The sequence below is a fragment of the Muntiacus reevesi genome, chromosome 18 (genome assembly GCF_963930625.1).
Source record: "Muntiacus reevesi chromosome 18, mMunRee1.1, whole genome shotgun sequence".
NCBI lineage: Eukaryota > Metazoa > Chordata > Mammalia > Artiodactyla > Cervidae > Muntiacus > Muntiacus reevesi.
Window position 1 is genome coordinate 37,836,774 of NC_089266.1, and position 9,945 is coordinate 37,846,718.

A 9,945-nucleotide genomic window follows, 5' to 3' on the forward strand; every position below is an offset into this window, starting at 1 on the left:
TTGCAAGCAAAAGGATTTGAGAAGGCAAGAGGGAGATATTGCATGTATGCTCAATCATGTTCAACTCTTTGTGACTCCATGGACTGTAGCCCAACAGGCTCCTCTCATCTGCAGTGTTCCTGACCTTGATTGGGTCCTTTACTTCCCCTGGGTCTGACCTTGACAGAGGCCCAAGATAAAGGTCAATATTCTTTCACCTCTAATGTTCTCTGATTTGGAATGAACAGAAAGACTGTCTCACTGTTAACCCTGAAGAAACACAACAAATTCCACCATCACTTCTTCTACCTATAGCAAGTAACAGAGCTAGTTGCAAAACAGAGCTAGTTGTTCACTCCCCGGAATTCCTGTGCCTCTGGCCTTTTTCCCATCTGAACACGCATCTCAAGTCACATCAAGGGATAATTCTGAGGGATAATTCTGTGTGACGTTATGCCTGGGTGGAATGCATCAGCTGGTTCAGCATCACAGAGGATGACCAAAGACACATGTTCCCAGCATTTACGAACATAAGGTTTCTTTAACAAATGGGAGATTTCCTTTTCTTTGGAACTTGTCTCTTCTTTCTTATTCCAAACTGGTCATCTTTGCTACTTAAAAATGTATCACACTGGTTGGCCAATAAGTTTGTTTGTTTCAATATGCTGTTAAGGAAAAACTCAAATGAACATTTTGACCAACCCAAAGGATGTAATATATCAAGTTGTAAAGGTTTAAACAATACAGAATGTCATTATCACTCTTTTACATCATTCCCACAACAACCCTATTCTTTAAAAGGAATAGGGCTTCCCTGGTGTCTCAGAAGTAAAGAATCTATCTGCCATTGCAGGAGACACAGGTTCGATCCCTGGTTTTGGAAGATCACACATGCCAGGCTCCTCTGTTCATGGGATTTCCCAGGCAAGAATACTGGAGTGGGTTGCCATTTGTTTTTCCAGGGGATCTTACTGAACCTAGGATTGAACTCACATCTCCTGCACTGGCAGGTGAATTCTTTTCCACTATGCACCAGGGGAGCCAGATATTACAGAAATATAATAGCAGAAAAGAAGAGTTTCCCTCACTCATATTCCTCCCTTATAAACAACAATTTGGGCAAAAACTGCCTTTGTGGGAGCTCTAGGATCTAGGTAAGAGATTATGAGACCCCAGTGGAGTCAAGTCCAAAGAGGGCTATTTTGAGACGACAAGACTGTGCCCAGCTGGCAGACTTGTACACAGGAGTTCTGGATACAGGCCTGGAAACTGTGTATTCAGCTGTGTATTCAGCTACAGCCCCTCTTGGCCTTTATTCTGTCACCAACAACATCCGTGAAGAAACCTGGCATTAGTCAGGCACACTTGTGCCCTAGGCAGTGGATGCTGAAGTGGCCCATGGCCCACTCCTAGCCCCTCTCAGCTGCCAGCACTGCCCACCCAGGCACATGGCAGGTGATGCCCACCCACACCCCTAAGACACACTGTCCAATCTTCGTCCGACTGCAGACAACACAGTCCTGTAACTTGGCTCCAGCACCTTGTAGGCATAGGTCAAGAACACACCTGCTTGTCCAGGGACCCGTCAGAAAACACAGTCTTCTGTGCCCTGAGAGACAGGCCCACTGACTTCTGTCTGACTGCAGATCTTGAAGTGACTCCATAACCCAGCGTCTGCTCCTTGAAGCCATGGATGGGGAACACTTCTGCCAACCCAGGGACCTGGAGGAAGACACCTTCCCACATGCAGACCAGCCAACTGAATCTGATGGATCTTAAAAAAAAAAAAATTTTATTTTTGCTTATTTATTTATTTAGTTAGCTGGCTGCCTCAGGTCATAGTTGTGGCATTCGGGATCTTTAGTCATGGCATGCGGACTCTTAATTGCAGCATGTGAGATCTAGTTCCCTGACCAGGGATCAAACCCAGCCCCCCTGCACTGGGTGCATGGAACCTTAACCACTGGACCACCAGGGAAGTCCCCGTCTGCCAGATCTTGAAGAGGCCCTATAACCAATAACTCGGCAATCTATTACAACCAGCCCCAGGCACCCTCAACTGGATGTTAAATCCTGAATCATGACTGGTGAGGAGCCTGTGTCAATGAACTCTCCCTGTTCAGCCTTATGTTCTAAACCACTTGTTGGGCCCTCATGATCCACTCCCAAACTGCTCCTCTATAAACTGGAGGAAATTCCAGTTCCTGCTAGGATATATTGGCCAGTATACTCATTTCCTGTTGCTGATGTAATAAAGTACCACAAATCCAGGGACTGAAAATAACAGAAATGTATCTTCTCAGGGTCCTGGAGACCAAAAGTCAAAAATGAGTCCTACAGGGCTAACTTCAGGATGTCAGCAGGAAGAGTTCTCTTGGGAGGCTCCAGGGGAAATCTATTCCATGTCTTCTCCAGTTTCAGGTGGCTTCTGGCATTCCTTGGTTTGTGGCCACATCACTCCAGTCTCCATGTCCATCATCACATTGTCTTTTTCTTTTTTCTTTTTTCGGTGCAGGATTCGAAACTGCACCCCCTGCAATGGAAGCTCCGCATCTTAACCACTGGACTGCCTGGGAAGTCCCCACATTGCCTTTTTCATTTCTGTAGTCAAATATCTCTCCACCATTCTCTTAAAAGGACTGTATGATTACACATCACATAGGGCCCACTTGGATGGTCCAGGACAATCTCCCCAGATGAAGACCCCTAACAATCACACCTACAAAGTCCTTTTTACGTGATTTGAAGTTGATTTCAGGGATTAATACCTGCATATCTTTGGGGCCCTACCACAGCCAGGTATGGGAACTATTGTTAATGAGTAAGTTATTTCTTCTTGGACATAAATGGTACTTCCTTTCTCAGAGTATGCTGAGACCTAACCAGCAGCCCTTCAAGCTCAACATACATCTGGTTATTTTTTAAGTAGGTCAAATTTAAAAGATAATAATTTTATTTATTTACTGTTGACTGTGCCGGTTCTTCGTTACTATGCACAGGCTTTCTCTAGTTGCGGTGAATGGGAGCTCCTCTCTGGCAGCAGTAAGCGGGCTTCTCCTTGCTCTGGCTTCTCTTGTGTAGCATGGGCTCCAGGGCCTGCAGGCTTCAGTAGCTGCAACGCGTGGGCTCAGGAGTTGTGGCTCCGGACTCTAAGCACAGGCCCAATAGCTGTGGCACAGGGGCTCAGTTGCTCCTCGGCATGCGGGGTCTTCCCCAACCAGGGACTGAACCCATGCCCCCTGCATTGGCAAGCAGATTCTTTACCTGGCAACTACCGGGGAAGTCCCTCAACATACCTCTTTTACCAGCACTTCCAAAATCATTACAGGATCCCCAAGACACAGTCCCAGAGGCCCCACTAATGAGGCTCTAAGGGAGGAAGACCCACATTCTTGAGGACTCATGAGGAACCTGGATTTGAAGGAAGCTTCTCCCTCTTCCTCTCTGCTGGGGCTTCCTCCACATCCCCAGGTCCAAAAGAAGTCTGGAAATTAGCTGCTCTCTGCTCATAGGCCCTGCCTGGGGCTGACATCTGAGAAAGAAAATTGCTCCCTCAGGAAACCCAGATCTAGTCCCAATTACACCTCTAACTCCCTGGGTGACTTGGAGAATATGGACAAGACCTGCAGACCTCAGCAACCCCACCATTTGTGGACTAAATATCACCTGACTAATGACCTGCCATAAAGCCAAGGCTAGAGATAACCTATTTTTTTTTTTAAGGAAAGTTTAAATATGAGAAGGTATGAGGCATTGCTGCTATATTTATGAAGAGCTTGAGTTGTTTATAAAACAACTTGTCTCTCTCTCCCATTTGTCTCTGCTTTCCTGAGAGGGCTAATTTCTGAGGCCACCAGGGGATGATACCATAGAGAAGACAGTTCTATGATTTCCCTCATTTCCTTACACAAAGCCCCTTCCTGGACTTGGGGTGGATAACTAGGTCTGCAGAGCGCCTCATCGTCTCCTGAAAACACTCTCTGGTGTCTGTGCCTCTGCCACGTGAGTACTCATAGGTCCCTCCTCAGCTCTTACAAAACAGAAGTGGGGCTTCTGCTGCCATCAGCTCAAACCTGACTTTACATTTGGTGCAACTGATGCCCCTGAAGCGGGGAGCCTTTTTAGAAGATCTGAGACTGTAACCCAAAGATCCTGGCTCCTTTTCTGGGCCCTTTTGTCCGTGTCTCCTTCTCTTGGATGAAGCCCGCTCTCTGCAACACCTGTGCTGTGCTGTGCTTAGTCACTCTCTGTCCCTCTCTTTGTGACCCCAAAGATTATAGTCTGCCAGGCTCCTCTGTCCATGGGGATTCTCCAGGCAAGAATAGTGGAGTGGGTTGCCATTCCCTCCTCCAGGTGATCTTCCCAACCCAGGGATCAAACCCAGGTCTCCCGCATTGCAGGCAGATTCTTTACCATCTGAGCCACCAGGCAAGCCCAAGAATACTGGAACAGGTAGCCTATTCCTTCTCTAGGGGATCTTCCCAACCCAGGAATCCAACTGGGGTCTCCTGCATTGCAGGCAGATTCTTTACCAGCTGAGCTACCACGCAAGCCCCTGCAACTCTTAGGAGTAAGTATTAAGGGGATTCACTGAGTCCAGTTTGCTGCCCAGGACCCACTTCATCGGGTAGCTAGAAACGTGACCCCAGTCAGAGGCCTTGCTGAACTGTTTCATCACTGGAATCTTGGAGTAGTTGGGTGGAACTCCAGATTAGGAGGTTGTCATGGTTCAGTAGTGAGAAACTGAGGCTCATTATGAAGCCCTGAGAGTGGTAATTCTCAGTGATGGGCATGACACCCATCAGGCACTCTAGATGTCTTTGGAAGATCTGACTTCATCCCAGAATCCCACAGAGTTGAAACAAGCTGCATCTCCAGCCAACTGAGAGTTGGCAGCAGCTGTTCTGGTGCTCTTCTACCCCTGGCCATAACTTGCTTGTCTGTAAGGTACAGCGTTCCTAAGTGCCTAAGCTGAGTGGTTTACACGACAAGGAACATGTCAAGATAGATTTCTATCTGCTTGTCCCATCAAAACCAAAGAAATCAGTAGTCCTTGCACATGCACCTGGCCCTGGAACTTCCTTAAACTACACTAGACTAGTCCATAAAACTCTGGCCTGGAGAATCCCATGGACAGAGAAGCCTGGTGGGCTGCAGTCCATGGGGTTGCAATGAGTCGGACACAACTGAGCAACTAAGCACACACACACACACACACACACACACACACACACACACACACACACACAATTCTAGCCCAGATTCCAATATGACCAGAGACTCTTCCATGACAACTCTAGCTCAAACTGATCTTTTCTTTCTCTGAAATCCTATGGACACTTCACTCGTCCTTTTATTTATTTAAAAATATTGAGTATCTACCATAAAAGAAGTACTGTGATAAGTACTGTTACTGCAAAACTGAGTCAAATATGTATTCATATTTTTGTCCTCAAGTAGCTTACAGAGAAGTAGGGGAGACATACTCTACAGAAAAATGACTTAACTAGAAGGGAAACTATAATAAGTTCAATAAAATAATGTGTAGTGGACGTTTAGAAGAGACAGAGCTCCTTTTGAGATGGAGAAGTTTCCAAGGATTCATTCAGAAGTCAGCATTGCAGTCAACTCTTGAAATACCTGGGCATGTGGAGTTGGAAGGAACTCATCACTGGTACAGAAAACAGGATGAGAAAGAGGTTAGAAAACCACAGGGTTACAATCAATGCTTGGGTCGAAATGGACTCCAAAGCGAAAACAGAGAGCAGGTCATTGCTCCTTAATATAATACAGGAAAAGAACTCCTCTCCATTCAGTGATTTGTCTTTCTGTATTTATCAATTATCAATTTCACCAATGATGATCAGGCCTGAAGATGATCCCCATATCTCACCGATCATGTGATCTCAGAATTTTAAGGATATCTTAGAGATCACCGTATCCAATTTTCACTCGAGCTCAGGCTCTCATCACCCTTTCTTTTCTGCTCTTACTTCCCAGCCTCTGATCATGTACATTCTATGCAGGGAAAAAATGTTACTATTAGTGAAGCCCTGGCTCTGCTTATTCAATGGGCAATAGAGAGACATGGATTTTTTTAAATCAAGAGTTTATTATAACATCTGAAAGACTTATCTCAATCTGGTTCTCTATTATGCACCTGCATAATAGGTACAGGATTCTTCCTTGGGGAATCCCATGGACAGAGGAGCCTGGCAGGCTATAATCCAAGAGGTCACAAGGAGTCGGACGCTGAAGAACATGCACACATGCCATTAGAGTTTGGTCAGTCTATCATGCCTGAAACAAGGGCAAGTGGATGATGGGTGGTTTTGCTGTGCAGAAAACTAATTGCATCTCAGTTCAGTTCAGTTCAGTCACTCAGTCGTGGCCAACTCTTTGTGACCCCATGAACTGCAGCACGCCAGGCCTCCCTGTCCATCACAAACTCCAAGAGTCTATCCAAACCCATGTCCATCGAGTCGGTGATGCCATCCAGCCATCACATCCTCTGTTGTCCCCTTCTCCTCCTGCCCCCAATCCCTCCCAGCATCAGGGTCTTTTCCAATGAGTCAACTCTTCACATCAGGTGGCCAAAGTATTGGAGTTTCAGCTTCAGCATCAGTCTTTCCAATGAACACCCAGGACTGATCTTCTTTAGGATGGACTGGTTGGATCTCCTTGCAGTCCAAGGGACTCTCAAACAGTCTTCTCCAACACCACAGTTCAAAACCATCAAGTCTTCTGTACTCAGCTTTCTTTATAGTCCAACTCTCACATCCATACATGACTACTGGAAAAACCATAGCCTTGACTAGACAGACCTTTGTTGGCAAAGTAATGTCTGCTTTTTAATATGCTGTCTAGGTTGGTCATAACTTTCCTTCCAAAGAGTAAGCATCTTTTAATTTCATGGCTTCAATCACCATCTGCAATGATTTTGGAGTCCAGAAAGATAAAGTCAGTCATTGTTTCCACTGTTTCCCCATCTATTTCCCATGAAGTGATGGGACCAGATGCCATGATCTTAGTTTTCTGAATGTTGAGCTTTAAGCCAACTTTTTCACTGTCCTCTTTCACTTTCATCAAGAGGCTCTTTAGTTCTTCGTCACTTTCTGCCATAAGGGTGGTGTCATCTGCATATCTGAGGTTATTGATATTTCTCCCGGCAATCTTGATTCCAGCTTGTGCTTCCTCTAGCCTAGCATTTCTCATGCTGTACTTTGCATAGAAGTTAAATAAGCAGGGTGACAATATACAGCCTTGACATACTCCTTTTCCTATTTGGAACCAGTCTGTTGTTCCATGTCCAGTTCTAACTGTTGCTTCCTGACCTGCATACAGGTTTCTCAAGAGGCAGGTCAGGTGGTCTGGTATTCCCATGTCTTTCAGAATTTTCCACAGTTTATTGTGATCCACACAGTCAAAGGCTTTGGTGTAGTCAATAAAGCAGAAATAGATGTTTTTCTGGAACTCTCTTGCTTTTTCGATGATCCAGCGGATGTTGGCAATTTGATCTCTGGTTCCTCTGCCTTTTCTAAAGCCTCTTGAACATCTGGAAGTTCAGGGTTCACATATTGCTGAAGCCTGGCTTGGAGAATTTTGAGCATTACTTTACTAGCGTGTGAGATGAGTGCAATTGTGCAGTAGTTTGAGCATTCTTTGGCATTGTCTTTCTTTGGGATTGGAATGAAAACTGAACTTTTCCAGTCCTGTGGCCACTGCTGAGTTTTCCAAATTTGCTGGTATATTGAGAGCAGCACTTTCAGAGCATCATCTTTCAGAATTTGAAATAGCTCAAGAGGAGTTTCATCACCTCCAATAGCTTTGTTCGTACTGATGCTTCCTAAGGCCCACTTGACTTCACATTCCAGGATGTCTGGCTCTCGGTGAGTGATCACACCATTGTGATTATCCGGGTCATGAAGATCTTTTGTGTACAATTCTTCTGTGTATTCTTGCCACCTATTCTTAATATCTTCTGCTTCTGTTAGTCCCTACCATTTCTGTCCTTTATTGAGCTCATATAGTAGCAACCAATTCACAGGTCATGCTTAAAATTTTGGTTCCAGAGGCAAGTAGCAGATACTATGAAAAGAATAAATTATTTTAAAATAAGCCATTATTCAGTCTCATGTAACGGCTTAGTTGTCAACAATAATACTAGCAATTTATTGACATAATGATTTTTAATTTTACTCTTTAGACTATGTCCCCACCTTGAAGAAGGGGCTGGAGTACCTGATAGCCACAGTCATAGGTATCTGCTTTCTGACTCTTGCCATACCTTGGCTTGATTGTCATTATTTCTAGAAGTCTTGGAACCGAGGCTGTGTTTGCAAATGCTTTCTAGATATTTCTCTGCAAATACCATTAATTTTTCTATTTTGAAATCTGTTTATTGGTTTGGGCTGATCCCTCAGGGTAAACTGGGGAAATTCCAGTTTAGTCTCACTGTATTCAAAGAGGAAGTTTGCTTTTATTTGAATTTATTTTCCCAAGTATTCTAACATTTTTCAGCTGGGAGAAGATGGGAGGGAGAAAGTTCTGCTGGTTTGGGGCATATCAGCCAAGAGCAGGGTAAGACATGGAGGGATGAAGGACGTCAGTGAGTGAGGTGTAAGTGACCCTGGGGAGTGGGAAAACCATCACCCGGGCAGCTAGGAACTTACCATGGGGCTTTGAACATATATGGTTTAAAATATTCATGTTGAATAAGTACATTAAGTAGACTGAAACTTCGACTCCTGTGACATTTCTTTACAGAGAGTCATGCAGCCAGAAGCTAGAACCAACAGGACAGCTGTAACTGAATTCATTTTACTGGGCTTAGTGGAAACAGAAAATCTACAACCTATGGTCTTCATACTCTTCCTCTTTGCCTACTTGGTCACTGTTGGGGGCAACCTCAGCATCCTGACAGCCATCTTGGTGGAACCCAAACTCCACACCCCCATGTACTTCCTCCTGGGGAACCTGTCAGTGCTGGACATTGGGTGCATCACCGTCACCGTTCCTGCCATGTTGGGTCGTCTCCTGTCCCACAAGCGCACAATTCCCTATGCAGCCTGCCTCTCCCAGCTCTTCTTCTTCCACCTTCTGGCTGGGATGGACTGCTTCCTGTTGACAGCCATGGCCTATGATCGATTCCTGGCCATCTGCCGACCCCTCACCTACAGCACCCGCATGAGCCAGACGGTCCAGAGGATACTGGTGGCTGTGTCCTGGGCTTGTGCCATCACCAATGCACTGACCCACACTATTGCCCTAACCACCCTTAACTTCTGTGGTCCCAACGAGGTCAATCACTTCTACTGTGACCTCCCACAGCTCTTCCAGCTCTCCTGCTCCAGCACTCAGCTCAATGAGCTGCTGCTCTTTGGTGTGGGTTTCATAATGGCAGGTACACCTGTGGTTCTCATCATCATCTCCTACATCCACGTGGCAGCTGCAGTTCTACACATCCGCTCAGTGGAGGGCAGGAAGAAAGCCTTCTCCACGTGTGGCTCCCACCTTACTGTGGTCTGCCTCTTCTATGGGACCGGTATCTTCAACTACATGCGCCTGGGTTCAGAGGAGGCTTCAGACAAGGATAAGGGAGTTGGAGTTTTCAACACAGTTATCAATCCCATGCTGAACCCACTTATCTACAGCCTTAGAAACCCTGATGTTCAGGGTGCCCTGTGGCGGGTTCTTGTAGGGAGGCGGTCACTGACATGAGGGGTGGTAGGATCCCTCCTTTCCTGACTTTTCTGGGTTGGGGGAAATTTCCCATGAAGGCACTAACCTGGAAAAATGTTTCATAACCATTTTTCTAGCTGTGCTGCCTGATGATTTGTGTTGTGTGCTTGTTCTGCAAAGAAACCCTACAGGATTCATTCATTTATACAACAGGTATTTATTGAATTCTTCTGTGACCTAGACACTCTTCTAGGGCACTGATGAACAGAGTAGAAGTCTGAGCAC

General features: G+C 45.6%; 1 protein-coding gene across 1 annotated transcript; it reads left to right on the top strand.

Moving 5' to 3' along the window:
- Positions 1-8,751: 8,751 nt before the first annotated feature.
- LOC136149908 (olfactory receptor 3A2) lies at positions 8,752-9,699 on the top strand. Its single transcript, XM_065910560.1, has one exon. The coding sequence runs from the start codon at positions 8,752-8,754 to the stop codon at positions 9,697-9,699; it is 948 nt and encodes a 315-aa protein (XP_065766632.1).
- Positions 9,700-9,945: the final 246 nt, after the last annotated feature.

What these genes read in the sequence shown, in the direction of transcription:
- LOC136149908 (XM_065910560.1), top strand. Translation starts at nt 8,752, where the DNA reads ATGCAGCCAGAAGCTAGAACCAACAGGACAGCTGTAACTGAATTCATT.